Genomic DNA, 26,977 nt, shown 5'->3' with positions numbered 1-26,977 from the left:
TGTTTGTTTTTTGGTAACGTTGAGTGACTATCATTTGCTTTCTTTTACTTTATTTTTTTCATTTATTCTAAACAGGTGGCTTGCTTTGGTGAAGGTATTCATACCGCTTTCCTAAAGGCAATGCTTTCCACAGGATTTAAGTTACCCCAGAAAGGCATCCTGATTGGAATTCAGGTAAGTGGTGTGTGGTTGTATGCATGCCTGCGGGCACATGCTGGGAGTTGGTGGGGGAAATGACCTTAATGGTGGTATAGAAGAGGGGAGATTTGTTTAAAGTTCCACTAAAAAAAACCCAGCAACTTCTATAAAGAATGGACATTTGTACTCTGTCTGTTCCCTGATTTTTGCCTTTTCTCATTGCAGCAGCCAACACAAATAAGTGAATAAACAACTAAAAAAAAAAAAAGAAAGAAAGAAAAGAAAAAAATCTCTAGGGAAGTGATACTTATCCTGAACAGGATTTAGGGCAACTTCAAAAGGATTCTATTCTACTCTTTGGTTACATCTTTTCTATATTTTTATTCTTAGTTCTACCTCCTTAGCCTCTGAACCTAGGCTTTCCATGAGGTTGGGTCTTAACTCTTTTTCTGAGTCTGTGTCTATGTCTATGTCTAGTTCTTTCTCTTGACTTTCCCCTTTGCCAGCTCATTCATGTCTTTGGTATCCACTCTCCATCTAAAACTATCAACTTTAAATCTTTATCCTCAGCCATCCCCTGTTTCCAACAATTTGCTGGATACCTCTATCTGGATGTCTCAAACACAGCACATCCCAAACTGAAGTCAGTATTATCCCCTCCTGACCTCTGTTCCTTCCTTCCTTACATTCATTCATTCACATTTCAGTTTCTACTAAAGATGTCAAAGATTCAAAGTTGAAGAAGACATGGGCATTATTTGAGAAATTTTCTTAGCCTGACACTCCAAGACGAATTGAAAGTTCTTAAAGGGCAGTGACTTAATGGGCTTAAGAAAGTCAGTACATCCCACAGTGTACTGTGGAAGTTCCTGAAATATTGTTACTTAGTAAACCTTCTAAGTCAAAGCAGGGTGAAGTAATTATACGTGAATATCTTCATACGGTGAGAAGGACATTATTGGTTTATTATTGCAAGTCAAATGTAAATCTTAGGGCAAAATGGGAGCCAGGAAACTCTTATTACTCCTTGGAATATTATTACAAGAGTGTACAAACTGTTTGTTTATAAATTTCCTGAAAAATACTAGATGTTTCCCAACTGATCATTCACTTTCATTTGAGGTTAGTAATTCTTGGAGCCTATAATAACAATAGATGGTTTTATATATCACCCCTGCCATACTTTTAATAATTTCAAATCCTGCATGGTTACATACAAATCAATAAAAATATAATTAGAATAATACCAGGTATTTTCAAATCAGTGGGTAATTATTAGAGATGCTGTCGCATTAGAGTGCCTTAATATCAGCAAATTAGTCTCTGGAGACTGGATGGGTAGCGGCTTTGGAGAAGTTTCTGCAAAGACTAAATTGGGATTTTGCTTCATAAAGGTGCCAGAAGGGCGATGGTGAACAGTTAGAACAGAAGCTAACAAGATGAATTGCAATTGCAAAGCTTAATGGCAGTTCAGAGACACATCACACCATATGAGAGACTCATCACATTATAATGGGTATTAAGTATTATTAAGTCACAAGTATAAGAGTATTTCTCCAACTTCTAGTTATGGCTTAAAGTTTAATGTGAGACCTGGGGGCATCCAGAGGAGACCATGCCCTTAGTCCCCGTCCTCACAACTAATCAGAATAATGCTAACATTTTAAAATACCACTTTAAGAAGGCAGTGATGTATAAAATAGTGCCTTGTTTGGTTCCAGTGCTGCAGGGAAATGTAAAGCAAAAATTAATTTGATCCCCATGAAGTACTAGTGTGATTTTGGCATCAGTGAACAGAATTTTTGCTTTGTAGGGAAAAAAGGGGGTTTGTAGGGAACAAAAAGCTTTCTTAAAGCAATGAGGTTTGTCCATTAGAGTTTTACCTTTCGGTGTATTCTTTTTTAAAGAAATCAGTGTTCCAGCAGCTACATGAATTTTTGCAAAGAACTTTCTCCCTATGCATGCATGCATAGTGTAAGGAATTTAAATATATATGTATTTTAATTACAGAATTTAAAAAGTATATTTAAAGAAATATTTAATAATAAAGTTATATTTAATAAAATATTTGCAGCTGTGGTAAAATTGACCATTAAGACTCTAAGCCTCTAGAGATATGCAGAAATCATTTTCTAACCTACTTTATATGGGAGGCAAAGAAAAGCTGCCGTCACCAACAGTCAGTGTATAATCTCTTCACTATTATATGGAGGATTTTCATTTATAGTGATTTCTTTAAAAAGGATAATCACAAATTTAACTGAACAATATGACAGAATATACTAACCCTAGAGTTAATAGCTAAAACTCACTGGACATCTTCTTAGGCAGAATGGGAACAAATCTACCTAAGCTTCATATTAACTGTGGATAAAGTAATTATAATTCCATATTTCAGGATACATTATGCTTAAAAAAACACATTTTGTTTAACATGATTCCACTTGGACAGAAGAATTCATATAAATTCATCCAAATACATAAAGTCAGAACTGAAAAGGACCTAAAATAGTACTGCTAATATATAAACGGGGTTAAGGCCGGTAAATACAAGAGAATACATTTCGTTGAGTTATGTACTAAGAAAGAAAGTCCACCATTGCATTTTGATTTCCTGAGATACACATTCATTTAGCATGATGTTATGTAGACTTCAATCACGGAAGAGCCCTGGTAGCCAGCACTGTTGCAGTTAATTTGCTTTATTATTCCTTCATGTATATATGGGGAGACTGGTCAACATCTATACCATTTATTTGAAGTAAAGGTCTTCTTTTCTCGTCATTGCCCCACCCTGACCCAGCTACCTGCTATGAGTAGAAAGATTTAATGGAAGAAACCTTACCTCTAACTTTTCACAGCAGGTTGCAAGAGAAAATTGGGGGAAAAGAGAAATATGGAGGAAAGGCAAAAGGGACGCTGAGCCGGGAAACATTTTTTCTTATTGTTGGTAGTTTAACACATATTTCAAATTTTAATTTATCACTAGCAAGTATCAACCACGACTCAACATTTAGTAAATAGATCGTGTGTGTGTGTGTGTGTGTGTGTGTGTTCATGTGTACATGCTCATTGGTTATATTTCAGTGTTCCTAATTTTTCTTTATTTTCTCTTTCCTACCCTACTCCTTCACACACAGAGACCCTCTGTTTCTGCCTTCTCAAAGTTAATCCTATGGTCAAATTACTTGGGAAGTTTGAAATATTCATGACATCAATCTTGCGTAACTAGGACTTAGGGAAAAAAAAATCAAGATTTAGATTTTGTCAAAGGATCCTTGTCAGGCCTCCCTGGTGGTGCAGTGGTTGAGAGTCCGCCTGCTGATGCAGGGGACACGGGTTCGTGCCCTGGTCTGGGAAGATCCCACATGCCGCGGAGCGGCTAGGCCCGTGAGCCATGGTCTCTGAGCCTGCGCGTCCGGAGCCTGTGCTCCGCAACGGGAGAGGCCACAACAGGGAGAGGCCCACGTACTGCAAAAAAAAAAAAAAAAAAACGGATCCTTGTCAACTAGTATATGTACTGTATCTCTACCAAGACCCTTTCCATAAGCATAGATCCTAATATAAGAAAGACGTAATGTAGGTTTATGTGGCAACAAAATCGTCTTTGATTTTCCTGCAATATTTCCATCAGGGTTTATTTTTAGTTGCTATGAGTAGGCAATCGCCTTGTTTTGAAGTTTTCTGGAACACCCTTTAACAATAAATGATTTACTCTAGAGTAGATCAAGAGCCCTCACTGTTTTTTCCCCTCTGATTGGGCTATTCAGTGATGCTTGTGAAGAGTACCATCCTGACATCTGCGCTTCAGCATTGCCCAGGAACACAAAGCAAGCATTTTATTTGGAAGAGACGACTCCAAGTGACATGAATAACCTTTTATCTTCAATACAGAATCATTAGGAACAACCATAGCATTGTCAATCCAGACGTCCCAGTAGAGTCCACAGGCATGACACAGCCTTAACTTGGCTTTTGGTTCTGTAGCCAGAAGTTGGATTAATGTGAAAATGATAATTAGAGGAAATATTTATTTTTATCATTTTTAAAAGACTTTCTTCCTTATAAATGTTCTCCAGGAAATAAATCAGCTTGTACTTTTCACCTTTAGTAACAAATGGTTTCTTACCCAGGTATTTTCAATCAGCTGTTAAATCTGGGGCTACTCAGATGCAAGCTGACAGCTGTAATTTCTTTTTGTAGAGAGCCTATTTTATGTGTCACAAGTGTTCAATACATGTGTGATAGAAGTTTTTAATGTGACTATGAAAGCCAACACCCCAGACCAGAAGGCAGAGTAGCTCCCTGGCTGGAAACTGCCAATACTGTCATATCAAATATTTATCTTTTCCACCTGGGGGACGACACTGAAACAGATCCATAATGAGGTTCTGACTGGTATCTGCAGGTCAGACAGTATTTGAAAGGCAGCTTAGTGACTCCAGAGCCCATTCTTTTACCCTTTGCCAAACTGAGTTCCAAATGATTGACTTATTGTAGGGAACGGTGCATGAACTACTAGGACAGGACCTAGTTACTGAAGTGCAGCCCAAAGTTAGAATTCAGCAATTAGAACAGGTTGAACAGCAAAACATCCAACAAGGCTGACTTGGTGCTGAGCGCCTAATCCAGGTGACTCTAAATCCAGGAGAAGGGTTCATCCAGAACTGGGGCGAATCTGATTCTACAGGCAGAGACTAAGTGGATTAAATAGGGGGTGAAGGAATTTGAGGGGTAAGAAGTAAGACAGTAGAAAGCAAGACAATGTGGATGGAATTTCATCTATATCGGAAAATAAGTAAGAGGTTATACTCATTAAAGGAGAATAAAAGGATAAAACTTGTCATCTTTGAATAGAAAGCACCTGGCAACACATGGCATTGCCTTTTATGACATGAGAGAATGCCACATTGCATGACTAAATGAATAACATGTATATCTGGAAAGTGAATTCAGTTAAATTCCTTTAATTTCAGCAATCATTCCGTCCACAATTCCTTGGTGTGGCTGAACAATTACACAATGAAGGCTTCAAGGTATGTGATATTATTTTTTTAAGTTGTTTTCTGTCAGCATTCTATCTGCAAAAAAGCATACTGAAGAATATTAGCGAATAAAATAGCGCAAAATATAACCTCTCCACTTGAAAGATGTCTAACTTGACAGTTTCAAAACTTCAATGGAATAAACTAATTAGAAAGACTAGCTTTAAGTTTTAACACAATTACCACAAACTCAATAAAATTTGCTGGCTAAAAACTTAGAGAGTTTTGCATACACAGAATTGGGATAAAGTTTCAATGTATTTCCATATATTTTCCATTTTTCCTTTTTCTGTTTCCATACGAAGTCATAGTTTCCAGGTGTTACAGTTACAGTTACAGGCAAAAATTCTTTGCCATGAATATCTCCACACAAAGCCTGGTTCTGTAAAACAGAATGAGTCCCAAGGCTCATTGGACCTGTGGTCATGAGGGTTTGTTGGCCTAATAACAATGAATTTTCAGCCATCAACAACTCTTTATTTTTCTCCTCTACAAAAGCAGTTACAATTGAGGTTAATAAATTTTTTCTTACTGAAAATATTTTAAAAATATTTAAAGTGCCCATGACTCTAGATGCTGAGTCTCAATCTCTATTTCTGACATCATTTTGCATCTCATATTCACCAGTTTTTTCTGCTCTATGCTTTAAATGACACGTGTGTCCCAGTGGGTGTCTTTGTTCTGTGAAAACTTTCCCTGTGATACAGTAACCGACTTTTCCATCTTAAATGCAGCTCTTTGCTACGGAAGCCACATCAGACTGGCTCAATGCCAACAATGTCCCTGCCACCCCAGTGGCGTGGCCGTCTCAAGAAGGACAGAATCCCAGCCTCTCTTCCATCAGAAAGTAAGAACTGGGCAGAATATTCTGAGATAGCAAAACAGATGAAGGATTAACTTTGGGAACTATTGTGATGTAAATATATCACCTTACCCTATAGCAAGTCTTCTTAGTCATCCAATTTAAAATGACGAAATTGGTGAACGATAGTAAAGCTTCCTTCTCATGAACTTTGCTATTACTACAAAACACATAATTCCATATATGTACATGGTGATATGTAGCATCTCTCAAAATGTCTCCTAGTAAGTATCCATTCCTTGACTGACACCAAGATCTCAGTGGTGAGAATCATGGGCATGAAGAATGTAATGCAGCACTCTGTATTTTATGGCAAACTTATATTGTGTATATCAAGAATGCTCAGCTGCATTTCACTGAGGTTGTACATCAATGAATCAGTCAGTTTACTGAGGACTTGCAGCATGCAGGACACTAGGGGGCGTGCTATGGTAATGTCATCTATTGTATTACCTAATTTGCCATTCTTTGATCAGGTTGGTTGTTATGCCTTAGGCTATGTCATCATTAGGTTTTTTGGGGTTTTTTTTTTAACATCTTTATTGGCGTATAATTGCTTTACAGTGGTGTGTTAGTTTCTGCTTTATAACAAAGTGAATCAGCTATACATATACATATATCCGCATATCTCCTCCCTCTTGCGTCTCCCTCCCACCCTCCCTATCCCACCCCTCTAGGTGGTCACAAAACACCCAGCTGATCTCCCTGTGCTATATGGCTGCTTCCCACTAGATATCTATTTTACATTTGGTTGTATATATAAGTCCATGCCACTCTCTCACTTCGTCCCAGCTTAGCCTTCCCCCTCCCCGTGTCCTCAAGTCCATTCTCTATATCTGCGTCTTTATTCCTGTCCTGCCCCTAGGTTCCTCAGAACCTTTTTTTTTTTATATATATATATATACCACATCTTCTTTATCCATTCATCTGTCGATGGACACTTAGGTTGCTTCCATATCCTGGCTATTGTAAATAGAGCTGCAATGGACATTGTGGTGCATGACTCTTTTTGAATTATGGTTTTCTCAGGTATATGCCCAGTAGTGAGATTGCTGGGTCATATGCTAGCTCTATTTTTAGTTCTTTAAGGAACCTCCATATTATTCTCCATAGTGGCTGTATCAATTTACATTCCCACCAATAGTGCAAGAGGGTTCCCTTTTCTCCACACCTTGTCCAGCATTTATTGTTTGTTGATGGCCATTCTGACCGGTGTGAGGTGATACCTCATTGTAGTTTTGATTTGCATTTCTCTAATGATTAGTGATGTTGAGCATTCTTTCATGTGCTTGTTGGCAATCTGTATATCTTCTTTGGAGAAATGTCTATTTAGGTCTTCTGCCCATGTTTGGATTGGGTTGTTTGTTTTTGATATTGAGCTGCATGAGCTGCTTGTAAATTTTGGAGATTAATCCTTTGTCAGTTGCTTCATTTGCAAATATTTTCTCCCATTCTGAGGGTTGTCTTTTCATCTTGTTTATGGTTTCCTTTGCTGTGCAACAGCTTTTAAGTTTCATTAGGTCCCATTTGTTTATTTTTGTTTTTATTTCCATTTCTCTAGGAGGTGGGTCAAAAAGGATCTTGCTGTGATTTATGTCATAGAGTGTTCTGCCTATGTTTTCCTCTAAGAGTTTATAGTGTCTGGCCTTACATTTAGGTCTTTAATCCATTTTGAGTTTATTTTTGTATATGGTGTTAGGGAGTGTTCTAATTTCATTATTTTACATGTAGCTGTCCAGTTTTCCCAGCACCACTTATTGAAGAGGCTGTCTTTTCTCCGTTGTATATTCTTTGCTCCTTTATCAAAGATATGCTGACCATAGGTGTGTGGGTTTATATCTGGGCTTTCTATCCTGTCCCAGTGATCTATATTTCTGTTTTTGTGCCAGTACCATACTATCTTGATTACTGTAGCTTTGTAGTATAGTCTGAAGCCAGGGAGCCTGATTCCTCCAGCACCGTGTTTCTTTCTCAAGATTGCTTTGGCTATTTGGGGTCTTTTGTTTTTCTGTACAAATTGTGAAATTTTTTGTTCTAGTTCTGTGAAAAGTGTGGTAGTTTGATAGGGATTGCATCGAATCTGTAGAGTGCTTTCAATAGTATAGTCATTTTCACAATGTTGATTCTTCCAATCCAAGAACATGGTATATCTCTCCATCTATTTATATCATCTTTAATTTCTTTCATCAGTGTCATGGTTTTCTGCATACAGGTCTTTTGTCTCCTTAGGTAGGTTTATTCCTAGGTATTTTATTCTTTTTGTTGCAATGGTAAATGGGAGTGTTTCCTTAATTTTTCTTTCAGATTTTTCATCATTAGTGTATAGGAATGCAAGAGATTTCTGTACATTAATTTTGAATCCTGCTACTTTACCAAATTCATTGATTTGCTCTAGTAGTTTTCTGGTAGCGTCTTTAGGATTCTGTACATCACTAGGTTTTGTAAGACATTTATTTCAGCACACTACGTGAGCCTTCAGGAACACCATTACATCAACACTTATGGAGCTATGTGGCACGGGTACATGGGAGATAATTCTCAGGTGCTACAGGATGTTACAGCCTACTGAATGGCTAAGTCATGCCAAATTCTATGTGATATACTATTTGATAGGGCTCTTAAGAAAGTAACCTAAATTATTATCAAATTAATAAAAGAAGGGCACATGGTTCTGACTTTAGTAGACTTCTAATGATGCTATATGCCCTCCTTAGGGCTTTGTAAAACAATACTTCATGCTTTTGACATTTTGATTAAATGTCTCCTAGTGTGTGTAGTAGCCCAGCAACAGAATGTGAAATGTTTTAATTTAAAATCAGGCGACCTGTATTTCCACACCATCAGCTAAGGCACTGGGAAACAGGCAATGAAGTAAAGTTGATCTGAGGGGGGAGTATGGGGGCCAAATGGCCTTCAGTGCTGGAGGAACCACCTCCTGTAAAATAAATAATTGTCTATCAAATTACTAGTTCTTGCTATGGATAGATAGCATTTTAAAGAGAAACAAATATTTCCATTCGATTAGTTAGGCATTCACCAGAATTCTTTCAAGAACACAACAGAAATTTATAACCCCCAAATGTGTGTAATTTGTACATCTGCTTAGGAATAAAGGAGGGCAGGTGTCAATCAACTCAGTATGGAATGGACTTGAATGGTTAAGAGAAGTAATTTACATTAGTATTTAAAAAAACTAATTATAAAATATACATAGTCTCCTGCAAACTTGTGTTTATTTTGTTTATTCCTCCAGGTTGATTAGAGACGGCAGCATTGACTTGGTGATTAACCTCCCCAATAACAACACTAAATTTGTCCATGATAATTATGTGATTCGGAGGACAGCTGTTGACAGTGGAATTGCTCTCCTCACTAATTTCCAGGTATGTTCTTTTTCTCACAGATAGCCTGCCTGAGGGTTTTTATTTCTGCGCCTCCCTTAAGAGTGCACATCTCTCTTCTCCCTTTCTTGTAACTTTCAGAATGGAGAAGAATTTCTAAATAGAATCTAAGATAATGGTCTATTTTGGTAGGTCATGGCCTATCTGAGACAGTTGGTGATCAAGGAGTTGAGATAATCAGAAGCCATGGATAGCCATGGTTCTCTCATTACCCATACAATTATCCTTTAAATAACATGTGTGGTGTGGCATGGAATAAAGATACACAATTTTATTCCATCGTGTCTAAATGAAAGCCACCGCATAAAAGCAACAGGTTAATGATCATTGAAGATCCAGATACAGTGCAAGCACTTGTCCAATTCACAGGAAATGATCGCAGGAGGTATGTTCCCTTCTACTTGGACATGACCCACCAAATTTATCACAGGGAGAAGAAATGTTTGTCAAGACTCGTTAACTTTCTGCCCATTGTATTTTTTCCCCCTCAGTCAGTTTTAATCCCCATGGGGGGTGGGGGGAAACAAGCTTATTCATGTTGAGGTCTGAGATACAGGAGAAAGTCCCCGTTAAATAAAAATGTTTGTGTCTTCCATCTCCTGCCCCTTTGAAAATTGGGAACAGAAACTGACTTTTCACTCCCGCTGCATTAAACATTCGCTTTCATTTCATATGCGTTGCTAAGATTCCTACCCTTATATTTTCAGGTGACCAAACTTTTTGCGGAAGCTGTGAAGAAATCTCGCAATGTGGACGCCAAGAGTCTCTTCCACTACAGACAGTACCGTGCTGGGAAAGCGGCATAGAGAAATGGATGCCCCATCTCCATTCTTAAATCAACCTAAGCCAGTTTTTTATCTAAAGAAACTGATTCACAACTTTCTTTCCCAGAGATGAATATTGATATCAAGGTTTCTTTCAGCTTACTTAGTTATGCCTTAATATTCTCTTCTTTCACAATTAAATTGTTGTCAGTCACTTTTTAAAAACCTTACTTAGAGAGTCCTTCACGAGAATTCCTTCATTTACTAAATGCCTTATTTTTGGTGTGCTAAGCCTACCTACATGCTTCCTTGCAGCTAACATTTTATGGTGCTGATTAACGATGATCAAGGTCGAAAAAGTTGCTGCTCTATCTTCTGAACTCTTTCTATATATACTTTACGGACACTATTGTCATTGTTTTTAAATACCATCTGCCATACTCAGGACACTTTAACAAAGGCAGAATACGATAAAAATGGTTCAAATGAAATATGGATTTAATTTATGAACTCCTCCATCATGATGTTTGTGTATTGCTTCTTTTTAATCATCATTCTGTCTGGCTTAACCAGGAATATCCTTATCCCCTCCCACAGTGCTGAATTTGAGACGTGTGACAGAGGTCTTTAAAGTATGGATTTCTTTAAAGGACACTGGTTTGCAGTTTTGTGTTTTGTAGTACGTCAGCAGATGGTGGATACCGCTGAGGTGGTTTATTCTTGTTTTCCTTTGGATTTGTAACCTGAGCCAAGTGAAATCCTCAGATTTATGCCATCTCTGCAACCCCCCCTCCTTCCTGCCAACTTTGGAATAACTTGGAAGTTATGTTCATTCCCTTCAGATTATAGATTCTGTTGATCTACTGAGTCCCACTCTGCGATGAGCGTTTTACACATTTTAAGCACAAGATCCTTGTTCCTTCTACATATAAGAAAAGTCCTTCCTACAGGCAGCCTTTGTCACTTTTAAACTTTTTGTGTTATTACAAGCGCTCTAATTGTGAACTTTTAAATAAAATACTATCAACAGACAAGACAGTTGTATTCTTGCTATTATGTGTTCATTTATTTTTACATTGATACACAAAATCTGTTCATTTCTCTGATGAAACAGGGTTTTGGGCCAAGATTATATCTTTTTTTTCTTTTTCTATTCAAAGCCCTATAGGATATGAACAAATTAATATTAAAATTAATGAAGCTTAAACTGTTACATTTCTCTTTTTTTTTCTCCTCCCATAGCTTGCTTATCTCATTAAAAATTTATTATCTTTTTATGTAGTTATATACTACCCTTGATCTGGACCCTTTCAAACATACAGCTGTAATCACACACTGACTAATGATTGCCACACATACATAATAAACTAAACTTTTAAAAAACGTCTTGCATAACACAGAGAACAGCACTTGAACCCAGTCAGAGGCTGATCCATATCGTCTGAAACATAGTGCCAATGGCCGTGGTGATACCATATCCCAGAAATACCACCTAAAACGTGGCTTTGTGAAATTTCTAAGATAATGAGGACATAATAGCTTTTATCCTTTCCCTTGATATAGATCTACATGAAGGCTTTTAAAATTTATTTTCCCCTTCTTTCCCTCTTGTTATCATTGTGGTTGAGACCTTCCTTACTTTTTTTTTTTTTTTTTTTTTTTGGTGGTTTGCGGGCCTCTCACTCTTGTGGCCTCTCCCGTTGCGGAGCACAGGCTCCGGACGCGCAGGCTCAGAGGCCATGGCTCACGGGCCCAGCCGCTCCGCGGCATGTGGGATCTTCCCGGACTGGGGCACGAACCCGTGTCCCCTGCATCGGCAGGCGAACTCTCAACCACTGTGCCACCAGGGAAGCCCAAGACCTTCCTTACTTCTTCCCCGTAATATTATATTAATATACTCCCTGATCATTGATTCATTCACCTAAAAATACTTAATGAGTTTCTTCAAGTTTTAGTGTAGAATATACTATGATCCCTCCTACACCTATTCTAGTACTTTTCTGTTGCTGTATTACTTTGCACCATCACACCACCAGCACAACCATAATAAGTAACTAACATTATGGAGTATCTGCTATTCCTCAGGTAGTTCTAAGTCCTTTACATGAGTTAACCCATTTAATCCTCAAAATATCCCTATGAGTAGCTGCTGTCATCTCCATATTATAAATAAACTGAAGACCAGAAGTTAATTAACATGCCCAGGGTCACACAAAATGCAGTTTCATTTTTTTATATCTTGTATTTTAATGAAGACAGACATGTTAAAAAAAAATCACTTCTCACAGTGAAGAAAATGCTTGCAGAGATCAGGAAAAGGCTTTTCTGGGGAGATGGTCTCAGGTGTTGTCTTGTACAGTGTGTTGTAGTTCTCCAGGTAGACTAGAGGATAAGCACACTCATTTGAGGAAATTACAAGCAGCCTGGTATACCTGGAGCTCAAGGCATGTGTGGAGAGAAAGAGCTATGGGGAGAGGTTGAGAATGAATTCTTAGTTATGCGTGTTTAAGCCACATAGAAATTTTAAAACTTTTTATTTGGAAAGAATTTTGTACTTAAAAATTTGCAAAAATAAAAATAGTACATCCTTTACCCAGATTTACCTATTGGTAATATTTTACCCCATTTGACTTAGTATTGCTTTCTCTATCTATCCTCTATCAATCATCTATCTATCATGTATCTATCATGTATCTATCTATCTAAATACACATATGTATATACACACTCAGAGGAAGAGAAAAATTACACTTTGACCAAAAGTAAGCAGTTAGTGACAAATTTAGAAAAGTAACTCATAATTAGAAACAAAAGAATTGCTTGCTGAAAGTACCAAAAGGTCAAAGTAATAGTTAAGCTTTGTGTCGTGGAAATTTTATAAAGGCTCTCAATTTTTATATTAATTTGAAGAAGCTATTTGTAAAATACAATAAAATGAGAAGAGTAGTAATAATTAATCAAGCAGTACTGTTTTTAAATAATCCCTATATTTTTGTTCCTGAAATAAAGGGTTTTGGGGAAACGGAAGATGATACACACTCTCTCCAAGGTGCTGAAAATGAAATTATATTAATTTTTGGTTTTGTTACCTTTGGGTTTCCTAATGTTCCAAACTTTAAGAAGAACTAAACACAAATAAATAACGCATTCAGTAGTTTGGTTGGAGGAGGGAAATGCAAGAAAATGAAAGCAGATTTGTGTTCACATTTGACAAGGCTTTGTCCTTTTGGAACATTTGTACTCTTTTATACAAACAGGTTAACACATTTTAAAACCTCTGAATCTGTTTTATATCACCAGTGCAGACAACATACGGGCTATGTCTGTCTGTAGAGCTGAATAAAAATCAAAGTAGCATTTTCCATGCTGAGAATTCAACAGTGGGCAAGGAGGACCAGGTCTACTGAGTGGGGTGTGAAGGAGCGCAGCCAGTTTGTGAAATGAAGAAGAAAGAGGACTAAAGAATGATCCAATTAGAGATGTAGGATTTTACGGCTTTGGAAAGGTAAGTAGAGTATCTTAACTGTACTTTTGTCAAACTTTCCTCTTAAACAGCATTCCTACTGGAAACTTTTTTAAAAACAGCTACTACATTCATGTATCTCAACAGCTGCAGGTACTTGAACCTCAGCTTCTACAGTGTCCACAGCTTCTTGAACAGGGAAAGTGGAAATTATCAGAGAAACAAACCAAGGCTGAATGCAGTTAAGTGCTTGTAATTACACACCAGTATTACCATTTGGATGCTGGTGCGGCTCCCTTGCAGGCACAGGTGCCATAAATGCTCACATACACCCAATGAAATCCACAAAGACCTTTCATTGTATACCACTGGAGACACCCTTAGCTTGAAAAAGACTAGCTTAAATTTCCTTCCTTCCTGTCTTTCTCTTACCACTTCTTTTTCCTTTGTTCTTATGTATAAAAATTCTATTTTTCCTAATGAATATTACTGTGCTATTTTATGAGACGCTGTTGCAATTGGTGAGTGTGAGGGGAATGTGGCAGAAAGAAGAACGTCCATCCTCCTCCTAAGCAGCTCCCTGGGCTCTGAAAAATTGGTAATAATTGTCCCTACTTCTTCTCTTGTGCACAGCGTAGGGTGCAAGGGGTCCAGAAAGAGAGTTTAAGTACCTACAGCTGTTGAGATCAATGCAGTAATGAATAAAAAACAAAACAAAAAAAACCCTCAGCAAGTCAAAATTAGCACCATTTTTGAGTGATCCTTGTTGCTTTAAGATCATTTTTAAAGGTCTTTACAACTTTCATTTTATAAAGGACTTGTGTTCACAAAGAAAACTATTGATTATTGACCAAAACAAAAAAATAGGCTTTTCTGTTAGCGGTAAAGGTTCACTTTCTCTCTCCTGAAACTACCAGCCTAGCTAATTATTTCTTTAAGGTGTTTCCTAGAAGAAACACACAAACTCTGTAGAAGTGCTTTTGTTCATCAAAGGAAGAAACAAGCAGTCTCACAAAAAAGTCAAAACTGCTGTGTTCCCAAGTGATAATTTCCCACACAAAGCTTAGTGCTGTCGGCAGCTGCAATGAAGACAGGTGAGATGTGAGCATGCAGAAAAGAGAGAGAATCCAAACAAAAGCTCAAAACATGTTATTAAAAAAGAGAAAGAACTTGAAAATGTACGTATTTTATTAATAAAAATACACTCTAATATCCAGTGTCTAGATAACTATACTTTCCTTTCTGAAATTTAAGCACATTCAGTAATCTCCTTCATAGTCTCTCTTCTACCTGCCTATGCAACGTCCTGAAGGATGAAATATGGCATGGCTTTGAGGTCATTAGCATAACAGAAATATTCTGCTAAGTGTTTCCCATAACTCTTTACAAAATTCCACATAGAATGCTGCAAATGAAATTTATATGGAATAATTTAGACTAATATTTATTTGAATCTCTCCATTCAAGAGGAGTTACATATGGATCCTTTTTAAAGAATGTTTTCTAATTAAACTAAGGACATAATTTCATATTATTTGCCAGGTTTTATAGGTTTTCCTTCCCCTTCATAATTAAAATATATAGGGAGCTGCAGGGGGAAAATGGTATTGTTGCAGTTAAGACGTGAGTGAACAGGAATTTTTAAAGATTGTTTTAAAACCATGAGGCACAAGCATTTGAAGTAAATTAGGTTCATACTTTATTTATTATATCAGAATAAGATAAAGCAACACTGAATTGACTTTCCCAATGTTGGGGGGGCCTCCAGAGCAAAATGTTACCTTGTGCTAAATCTATCATTACCTGCCTTGGTGTACTGTGTGAAGTCCTGTTTTCTTCAGAAGTAATTCACTCACTCTAGGGTCTGACTCTGTTGAAATCTGTGGCTCTTTGGGGCCCCAGGGACTTATAAATGTAAACACATGGTACTTTGTAGACTGATTCATCAGGGAATGGTCCCTGGCTTACCCTAATTGGGTTTTGCCATGCTAATCTCTCTGGAAGGGTGATTTCAAACATATTTTCAGAAGTACATGAAACACATGGTTCTTTGATTGCCATATTTGTACTAATGTCCATATGAAGGGGTTGCTTTTAATCAATGATGGTTTTCTTTGATCCATTGAGGTTATTCCACTGTAAATAATTTCAGGTCATCTCAGCACTTATTTTCTTCAACCTGAAACCTAGAGGAGAAATCATGAGTCTCTGGTACTTACACAGATCTACAGAAAGTAAGGACATATTTCCCTGTTACATTCCTGGAACCTAAATTATAATAGGTGTTCAAAACTATTGAATCCACAAAATTTTGATTCTTAAAAATGATTGTGGTGCAAAGTGTTTGATCAGAATGATTGTGTTCCTGTCCTCCCTTTTAGTTATAAGTTCCTATTCTCCTCCTCTGGCTAAGGAATCTTGATCCAGTTTACACTGGACCTCCAGTCTTAATTTCACTCCTCATAAATTTAGGGGGCTGCAGAGTTTGTAAAGGAAACGCTGTAAACGCTAATTTTCCAAAATCTTCAATCAACTTTCTCCTCAAGACTAGATCAACAGAATTCTCTTCAACCTTAGTTATTGTTTCAGTAATCTTATCAATACTTGTGTATATCTCAGTGACCATGATTTTAAATAAGCACATATTTATCACCTCCAAGAGTGATGTTTAATCTATACCTTCATTTGTTCTTTCTCCATTGTAGTTTGCTCATGGCCACTCACTTACCATTCCTTTTTCATCTTTATAATTGCTTATTATAGAGTAGTTCACACAGAGTAGCCATGCAAATCTACTTTTTGGTAGAAAATAGACAATTTAAGAATATGTAGTTTCTTGTATATAGTATCTCTGTATCACTTTTCTTTAGCCGTTTGTGTCTTATATTTATTCATTAAATTCACAAACATTTGTTGAGCGTCTATAAATAAAATAGATTTGGACTTATGAAGTTTACAGTTTAGAGGTGGATGCAGAGAGTTTAAAAAAAAACTATTATGATAGAACTTGATTAATGCTTTTGTAAGGGAAATTTAGGGGCTATATGCACACATGCCTGGGGCAGATCAGGGCAGGCTTCCATAAACTGGAACTCGAGGGATAAGTAAGAATTTGCCAGGTGAAGAAGTGTGGTGTGTTCTACAGTGTGTATGCACAGTGAAAATAATGTGTGTGAAGACCCCGCGGCAAAGAAAACATACTGTGTTTGAAGAATTGAAGAAGGCTGAGTGTGACTGGAGCATCACTCATGCACGGTTGATGGTGAGGCTGGGAAATAGCACAGGCTAAACCCTAAGCACCCTATAAGCCATGTTGAGGAATTTGGACACTTTGCTAAGGATAGCAGGAAACTGTTGAAGTTAAGTTAGAAGGTGACATAATTACTTTAGCATTTTGGAAAACTCACTTTGACTGCCGAACGGAGAATGAATTGTATGAGCCAGGATTGGAGGCAGAGACTAGTTAAGAGGCTAATGCAGTGATCTGGTCCAGGACAGAGAGAGAGAGAGAGAGAGAGAGAGGGAGAGACAAGCATCACTTGGACTGGAATAGGAAAGAGAAATCAATTTGAAGAATGATGTATTTGGGAGAAAGAACTGTCACGATTTGTTTGGATGAGTGAGAGGGGTTACTTAGATTCAGAGCTCCATGTTTGCCTGAGCAAATAGGTGAGAGATCATGTGATATTTTTGGCATTAATAAACACAGGAGTTTAGTACTGGGTTTTGGTTAAAAACGATAAGTTCTGTTTTAATCACGAGAGTTTCAGGTGTCCATGAGAGGCAGAATGGAAATGGTGTGTAGTCAGTGGTTAAAAGCCAGACTCTGGAGCCAATCTTCTTGGGTTTGAATCCAGGCTCTTGACACTCAGTAGCTGTGTGATCCTGAGCAGCTTATTTACATTTTTCATACTTCAGTTTCCTCCATAAAATGGGAATAATAATCCCTATTCATAGGCTTGTCATGATTGTAAGATTGAGAAAATGAAATTAGGTACTTCAAATACTGCTGGGTACAGAGTAAGTGCTATGGTAAGTGTTAGCCATTATTATCATTGTTGTTGTTGTTATTGTGATGGAACATCTAAATGGAGATGTCTAGCGGGCAGCTCTATATTTAGTTTTAAAGATTGGAAAGATATCGCTTATAAGTAAGTACATACCATATTCAATATCTATCATATACTGGGGGAAAAAGAGCCCCAGAAGAGGAAATTCTAATAGTTATTATTAACTTCTTTGCAATATAAAAATGAAATTCATGCAATATTAAAATGTTTTGAAATTTCTGAACAAGAATGTCTTCTAGGAAGACAAAATTGCAAATTGTTATTTTTCTTGGTTGATAAGAAAATGTAGTTCAGTGTTATACTACTTGGACTAAAATAACAAGTTTTAATATTCTGCTAATCAGATTAACCCAATCTGAAATAACTTTGATATGTCCATCAGAAATAATGTAATCATATTGAACAAAACCATGAAATTATAAAGAGTAATTTGGTTGCACAAATTTGGGTTTCTGGAAGGACCTCCGTGACAGTTTGCCAGATAGTTTCTCTGTATGCTGGGGTTGGACATTATACTTATTCATACCATGGCAAGCTCTGATTTTCTGGGAAGTGTAGTTACTTTGATTTGAAGGTTTTCATTATGATTGAAGTGGTCCTGAATGAGCCCAAATGGAATTTAGATTTTTATGGGAAGGAGTGACGACATGTTGTAGTAGTTGGTAGTCAGACAGGTGTTTATTGGCATGAGTTGACTGCCAGGGCCACTATTGCTTTAGGCTGAAGGATAATAGTAATGATCTTAATGAAGGTGAACATATTTTGAGCACTTACTCTGTATCCTGTGATATGCTAACATTGAAATTATATGACAATTTTAATGTTCACTGCATCCTTAATTTACAGATGTGAAGAGAGGTAAAGTGACTGCCCAAGTTCATACAGAGGTGAAAGGAGGAAGTAGAAAGAAGCAGTAGGTCTGGGAAGGAGATGGAGCTGCAGGGGAGAGTCAACGAGAGCAAGGGGAAGATCAAAGAAGTTGAGAGAGGAGGTCAGGAGGAGTGGACAAGCAGATGAAGGAAGAGTTGGGTGTTGTCCGAATACTTATTTGGTCACATGAACTGATTTTGGGCTCCAGGGAAGATGTTAAAGAAAATGTGAATTATGATCAGAAGCTGTGGGAGCTTTCAGTGGACCCAGGGGATAAAGAATTCTGTCAGTTGAGTAGCCAGTGTGCATGGACTCATTTATGAATACAAAGGAGATGCACTCCGAGGGGCCGGTAACAGGGGAGAGTCAGAGATCCATGTTTATTGATCTGGATCCCAACACGGAAGTGAAATCTGCTTACAAATGTGAAATGACTTCTTTAGAGCCTGGGGACTTTGAGGTTATGTGATGACAGAATGTCAGGTTTGATTTTTCGTGGCAGAGCCATCTATCATTTTCTGCTGTGGTTATTTATCCATTGCTGTATAACAAACTACCCCAAAACTCAGTGGCTTTAAGCGACTTTTTTATTATATCTTACAGTTACGTACGTTAGATATTTGGGCCAGACTTGGCCGTATGATTCACCTGCTTTTGTGACGTTGGTGGGGTCATTTTGTATACTCAGCTGGTAGTTGGGTTTGTTTTGAAGTTCCAAGATGGCTTCACTCACATCTAGTGCCTGGGAAAGAATGAATGGAAGCGTGGCTCCAGCTGAGACTGTCGACCAGAGTGCCTACATTTGGCATCTCCAACATGGTGAGCTCAGGGAAGTTGAACTTCTTACATGGCAGCTGGCTTCCCCCCAGAGTAAGCGTTTGAAAGACCTAAGTGGAAGCTGCAAGTCTTATGACCTATCCTTGGAAGTCTCAGAATATCACTTTCTCCACACTGAAATTGGTCAAATACACCAATAAAGCCAGGTCAGATTCAAGGAGACAGAGACATGAAACTCCACCTATCAATGGGAGAAGTAGCAAAGAATTTATAGCTGTATTTAATTAATCACACATCCCTAACTCCAATTAGATAACTTGCAAACAATTTCAATTGATTCAAGAGTCTGAAGACTTCTGGGCATCGTCACCATCATGCCTGTAAACGCCATTCACAGTGCAAACCTCATCAGCAGTGTATGCACAGCATTATCTTATTTGAAGACATACCTGGCTCTCCCACGGCACAAAGTAATATTTTGCTGTTGTAGCCTAGGTGGTACTTTAAAGTCAACCGAGGTCAAGATCTGTAATAATAGTAATTCTGACTGACTCAAAAGGAAAACAGAGAATCATTGCCAGAAAGGTCTATTTGGATGAGGTTTAGAAAAGAGAAAGGCAGGAATTTCTGAAGCAGCTGTGTAACTACAACTAGGAGCAGACTTGTCATCCTGGCAAGATGATGGACATGATCATCCTTTGGACATGATCTACCAAAAAGACACCTACATACAGTATACACACATATGAGATTTTATGGTATTGCGATATCACAGTGCTAACAACAGTAAGCATGTGATAGGTTTTAGAGAAATGAGTGTACATGTATGTGTGCATACTTTTGTACCCTTTAGCCAAGCAAGAGTACTGGAGTATCACGATTAAAATCTGGATTTCTTGGGCTTAAAGTATGTCTTCACCGCTAACTGGCTGTATAACTTTGGGCAAGCTGTCTAAACTCCTTGTGCTTCAGTTTCCACATTACTAAAGAGGGGGCAGTAATAGTACCTAGTTTATAGAATTGTAGTTCAGGTAAATAAGATAATCCATGTAGACTGCTATAGAAAATTACCTGGTACACTTAATAAAAGTACATTTATTAAGCAAAAGTTTAATAAATGTTAGTTCTTATAATTACTTTTTAAGAATGAACAGCTGATTTCTGGGGTCAGCTTAAGCTTTTGTGGATAGAAGGGTCATTAAATCCATAATGTGCTTGTTAGTACACTTTCAAGGGATGATCTCACTCATTTACAACAGTCAGTCAACTCACAACAGGATCTGACCAAATCAGAATGAATTTTGAAATGTTTTGTCATGTTCGTGTTCTCAAGCACAGAGGTACCTAAAAATCAATGAAAAGACAGATACACGGCTGTTCAGAGATGAGAGGGAAATACTTCTCTTAATAGATAATGAAGAGAGAAAGTCTCTAAGGTGCAGAAAATGACAATTATATAAAGACACATCCAGGAAGTTAGTTCCTAATTAATGTTTCCCAAAATACAGGAATTAAGCTGAAGTTAATGGATGTATTTGATCTACCACTAAAAGCAATGTTATATCAAAGCTACTTAACTAAAAATAAAACGATATTTAAAAAATTAACTGTTGCTTCTGGGTCATCGCAGGGCACCGAGCTGATCTCCCTGTACTATGCTGTTGCTTTCTACTATATTTTAGCAGCATTAGGATACAGGGTGAAATGGAGTGTATGTGGTAATATAGGACAAATATTTCATAGAGTGTAGCTTATTGATAATCACCACACGATCCTGTGTGATTTACATGCCTCTTAAAAATATATAGGAGAGAGACGAGGGGAAGATGGCGGAAGAGTAAGACGCGGCTATCACCTTCCTCCCCACAGATACACCAGAAATACATCTACACGTGGAACAACTCCTACAGAACACCTACTGAATGCTGGCAGAAGACCTCAGACCTCCCAAAAGGCAAGAAACTCCCCCACGTACCTGGGTAGGGCAAAAGAAAAAAGAATAAACAGAGACAAAAGGATAGGGACGGGCCCTGCACCAGTGGGAGGGAGCTGTGAAGGAGGAAATGTTTCCACACACTAGGAAGCCCCTTCGCGGGCGGAGACTGCATGTGGTGGAGGGGGGTGGGAAGATTCGGAGCCACGGAGGAGAGCACAGCAACAGGGGTGCGGAGGGCAAAGTGGTGAGATTCCCGCAGAGAGGATCGGTGCCGACCAGCACTCACCAGCCCGAGGCTTGTCTGCTCACCCGCCAGGGCGGGAGGGGCTGGGAGCTGAGGCTCGGGCTTCGGTCAGAGTGCAGGGAGAGGACTGGGGTTGGCGCCGTGAACACAGGGAGTTAGTGCACCACGGCTAGCCGGGAGGGAGTCTGGGGAAAAGTCTGGAGCTGCCGAAGAGGCAAGAGACTTTTTCTTCCCTCTTTGTTTCCTGGTGCGCGAGGAAAGGGGATTAACAGCGCTGCTTAAAGGAGCTCCAGAGACGGGCGCGAGCCGCGGCTAACAGCGCGGACCCCAGAGACGGGCATGAGACGCTAAGGCTGCTGCTGCCGCCACCAAGAAGCCTGTGTGCGAGCACAGGTCACTATCCACACCCCCTTTCCGGGAGCCTGTGCAGCCCGCCACTGCCAGGGCCCCGGGATCCAGGGACATCTCCCCGGGGAGAACGCACGGCGTGCCTCAGGCTGCTGCAATGTCACGCTGGCCTCTGCCGCCGCAGGCTCGCCCCACATCTGCACCCCTCCCTCCCCCCGGCCTGAGTGAGCCAGAGTCCCCGAAGCAGCTGTTCCTTTAACCCCGTCCTGTCTGAGCGAAGCACAGACACCCTCCGGCGACCTACACACAGAGGTGGGGCCAAATCCAAAGCTGAGCCCCGGGAGCTGTGAGAACAAAGAAGAGAAAGGGAAATCTCTCCCAGCAGCCTCAGAAGCAGCGGATTAAGGCTCCACAATCAACTTGATGTACCCTGCATCTGTGGAATACATGAATAGACAACCAATCATCCCAAATTAAGGGGGTGGACTTTGAGAGCAAGATTTATGGTTTTTACCCCTTTTCCTCTTTTTCTGAGTGTGTATGTGTATGATTCTGTGTGATATTTTGTCTGTATAACTTTGCTTCCACCATTTGTCCTAGGGTTCTATCCGTCCATTTGTTTTTCTTTAAAAAAATGTTTTTTTCTTAATATTTTTTATTTTAATAACTTTATTTTATTTTATCTTACTTTATTTTACTTTATCTTCTTTCTTTCTTTCCTTCCTTCCCTCCTTCCTTCCTCCCTCCCTCCCTCCCTCCTTTCTTTCTTTCTTTCTCTCTCTCTCTCTCTCTTTCTTTCTTTCTTTCCCTTTTTCTCCCTATTATTCTGAGCCATATGGATGAAAGGCTCTTGGTGCTGCAGCCAGGAGTCAGTGCTATGCCTCTGAGGTGGGAGAGCCAACTTCAGGAAACTGGTCCATAAGAGACCTCCCAGCTCCACATAATATCAAATGGTGAAAATCTCTCAGAGATCTCCATCTCAACACCAGCACCCAGCTTCACTCAAAGACCAGCACTGTCTACAGTGCTGGACACCCTATGCCAAACAACTAGCAAGAAAGGAACACAACCTCACCCATTAGCAAAGAGGCTGCCTAAAATCATAATAAGTCCACAGGCGCCCCAAAACACACCACTAGACGTGGACCTGTCCACCAGAAAGACAAGATCCAGCCTCATCCACCAGAACATAGTCACTAGTCCCATCCACCAGAAAACCTACACAACCCACTGAACCAACTTTAGCCACTGGGGACAGACACCAAAAACAACGGAAACTACAAACCTGCAGACTGCAGAAAGGAGACCCCAAACACAGTAAGATAAGCAAAATGAGAAGACAGAAAAACACACAGCAGATGAAGGAGCAAGATAAAACCCCACCAGACTTAATAAATGAAGAGGAAATAGGCAGTCTACCTGAAAAAGAATTCAGAATAATGATAGTAAAGATGATCCAAAATCTTGAAAATAGAATAGAGAAAATACAAGAAACATTTAACAAGGACCTAGAAGAACTAAAGATGAAACAAGCAACGATGAACAACACAATAAATGAAATTAAAAATACTCTAGATGGGATCAATAGCAGAATAACTGAGGCAGAAGAACGGATAAGTGACCTGGAAGATAAAATAGTGGAAATAACTAATGCAGAGCAGAATAAAGAAAAAAGAATGAAAAGAACTGAGGACAGTCTCAGAGACCTCTGGGACAACATTAAACGCACCAACATTCGAATTATAGGGGTTCCAGAAGAAGAATAGATAAAGAAAGGGACTGAGAAAATATTTGAAGAGATTAGAGTTGAAAACTTCCCTAATATGGAAAAGGAAATAGTTAATCAAGTCCAGGAAGCACAGAGAGTCCCATACAGGATAAATCCAAGAGAAATACGCCAAGACACATATTAATCAAACTGTCAAAAATTAAATACAAAGAAAACATATTAAAAGCAGCAAGGGAAAAACAAAAAATAACACACAAAGGAATCCCCATAAGGTTAATAGCTGATCTTTCAGCAGAAACTCTGCAAGCCAGAAGCAAGTGGCAGGACATATTTAAAGTGATGAAGGAGAAAAACCTACAACCAAGATTACTCTACCCAGCAAGGATCTCATTCAGATTTGATGGAGAAATTAAAAACTTTAAAGACAAGCAAAAGCTGAGAGAGTTCAGCACCACCAAACCAGCTTTAAAACAAATGCTGAACGAACTTCTCTAGGCAAGAAACACAAGAGAAGGAAAAGGCCTACAATGACGAACTCAAAACAGTTAAGAAAATGGGAATACGAACATACGTATCGATAATTACCTTAAATGTAAATGGACTAAATGCTCCCACCAAAAGACACAGACTGGCTGAATGGATACAAAAACAAGACCCATATATACGCTGTCTACAAGAGACCCACTTCAGACCTAGCGACACATACAGACTGAAAGGGAGGGGATGGAAAAAGATATTCCATGCAAATGGAAATCAAAAGAAAACTGAATAGTAATTCTCATATCAGGCAAAATAGACTTTAAAACAAAGACTACTACAAGAGACAAAGAGGGACACTACATAATGATCAAGCGATCAATCCAAGAAGAAGATATAACAATTGTAAATATTTACGCACCCAACATAGGAGCACCTCAATACATAAGGCAAATACTAACAGCCATAAAAGGGGAAATCGATAGTGACACATTCATAGTAGGGGACTTCAACACCGCACTTTCACCAATGGACAGATCATCCAAAATGAAAATAAATAAGGAAACACAAGCTTTAAATGATACATTAAACAAGATGGACTTAATTGATATTTATAGGACATTCCATCCAAAAACAACAGAATACACATTTTTCTCAAGTGCTCATGGAACATTCTCCAGGATAGATCATATCTTGGGTCACAAATCAAGCCTTGGTAAATTTAAGAAAATTGAAATTGTATCAAGTATCTTTTCTGACCACAACACTATGAGACTAGATATCAATTACAGGAAAAGATCTGTAAAAAATACAAACACATGGAGGCTAAACAATACTTAATAATGAAGCGATCACTGAAGAAATCAAAGAGGAAATCAAAAAAATCCTAGAAACAAATGACAATGGAGACACGACGACACAAAACCTACGGGATGCAGCAAAAACACTTCTACGAGGGAAGTTTATAGCAATACAGTCCTACCTTAAGAAACAAGAAACATCTCGAATAAACAACCTAACCTTGCACCTAAAGCAATTAGAGAAAGAAGAACACAAAAACCCCAAAGTTAGCAGAAGGAAAGAAATCATAAAGATCAGATCAGAAATAAATGAAAAAGAAATGAAGGAAACGGTAGCAAAGATCAATAAAACTAAAAGCTGATTCTTTGAGAAGGTAAACAAAATTGATAAACCATTAGCCAGACTCATCATGAAAAAAAGGGAGAAGACTCAAATCAATAGAATTAGAAATGGAAAAGGAGAAGTAAAAACTGACACTGCAGAAATACAAAAGATCATGAGAGATTACTACAAGCAACTCTATGCCAATAAAATGGACAACCTGGAAAAAATGGACAAATTCTTAGAAATGTGCAACCTGCCGAGACTGAATCAGGAAGAAATAGAAAATACAAACAGACCAATCACAAGCACTGAAATTGAAACTAATTAAAAATCTTCCAACAAACAAAAACCCAGGACCAGATGGCTTCACAGGCGAATTCTATCAAACATTTAGAGAAGAGCTAATATCTATCCTTCTCAAACTCTTCCAAAATATATTAGAGGGAGGAGCACTCCCAAACTCATTCTACGAGAGCACCATCACCATGATACCAAAACCAGACAAGGATGTCACAAAGAAAGAAAACTACAGGCCAATATCACTGATGAACCTAGATGCAAAAATCCTCAAGAAAGTACTAGCAAACAGAGTCCAACAGCACATTAATAGGATCATACACCATGATCAAGTGGGATTTATTCCAGGAATGGAAGGATTCTTCAATATATGCAAATCAATCAACGTGATATACCATATTAACAAACTGAAGGAGAAAAACCATATGATCATCTCAATAGATGCAGAAAAAGCTTTCGACAAAATTCAACACCCATTTATGATAAAAACCCTGCAGAAAGTAGGCACAGAGGGAACTTACCTCAACATAATAAAGGCCATATATGACAAACCCACAGCCAACATTGTCCTCAATAGTGAAAAACTGAAAGCATTTCCACTAAGATCAGGAACAAGACAAGTTTTCCCACTCTCACCACTCTTATTCAACATAGTTTTGGAAGTTTTAGCCACAGCAATCAGAGAAGAAAAGGAAATAAAAGGAATCCAAATTGGAAAAGAAGAAGTAAAGCTGTCACTGTTTGCAGATGACATGATACTATACATAGATAATCCTAAAGATGCTACCAGAAACTACTAGAGCTAATCAATGAATTTGGTAAAGTAGCAGGATAAAAAATTAATGCACAGAAATCTCTTGCATTCCTATACACTAATGACAAAAAATCTGAAAGTGAAATCAAGAAAACACTCCCATTTACCATTGCAACAAAAAGAATAAAATATCTAGGAATAAACCTACCTAAGGAGACAAAAGACCTTTATACAGAAAATTATAAGACACTGATGAAAGAAATTAAAGATGATACAAATAGATGGAGAGATATACCATGTTCTTGGATTCGAAGATCAACATTGTGAAAATGACTATACTACACAAAGCAATCTACAGATTCAGTGCAATCTCTATCAAACTACCACTGGCATTTTTCACAGAACTAGAACAAAAAATTTTGCAATTTGTATGGAAACACAAAAGACCCTGAATAGCCAAAGCAATCTTGAGAACGAAAAATGGAGCTGGAGGAATCAGACTCCCTGACTTCAGACTATACTACAAAGCTACAGTAATCAAGACAGTATGGTACTGGCACAAAAACAGAAATAAAGATCAATGGAACAGGATAGAAAGCCCAGAGATAAATCCACGCACATATGGTCACCTTATCTTTGATAAAGGAGGCAGGAATATACAGTGGAGAACGGACAGC

General features: G+C 38.3%; 1 protein-coding gene across 1 annotated transcript in view; it reads left to right on the top strand.

The window, feature by feature from the left end:
• Nucleotides 1–11,237, top strand: part of CPS1 (carbamoyl-phosphate synthase 1) — a 142,165-nt gene extending 130,928 nt beyond the window's left edge. The window contains exons 34-38 of the mRNA XM_027122405.1: nt 76–174; nt 5,115–5,174; nt 5,918–6,030; nt 9,299–9,428; nt 10,154–11,237. Coding sequence (XP_026978206.1) covers nt 76–174; nt 5,115–5,174; nt 5,918–6,030; nt 9,299–9,428; nt 10,154–10,252 — 501 coding nt within the window. The 3' untranslated portion in view covers nt 10,253–11,237. The remainder of the gene's footprint in view (nt 1–75; nt 175–5,114; nt 5,175–5,917; nt 6,031–9,298; nt 9,429–10,153) is intronic.
• Nucleotides 11,238–26,977: the final 15,740 nt, after the last annotated feature.

The sequence above is a fragment of the Aethalodelphis obliquidens genome, unplaced genomic scaffold, assembly GCF_003676395.1.
Source record: "Aethalodelphis obliquidens isolate GAN/ISIS:26980383/991018 unplaced genomic scaffold, ASM367639v1 scaffold2, whole genome shotgun sequence".
NCBI classification, from domain to species: domain Eukaryota; kingdom Metazoa; phylum Chordata; class Mammalia; order Artiodactyla; family Delphinidae; genus Aethalodelphis; species Aethalodelphis obliquidens.
The sequence above is the reverse complement of the archived record's forward strand: the minus strand, read 5'-3'. Positions and strand labels throughout refer to the sequence as shown.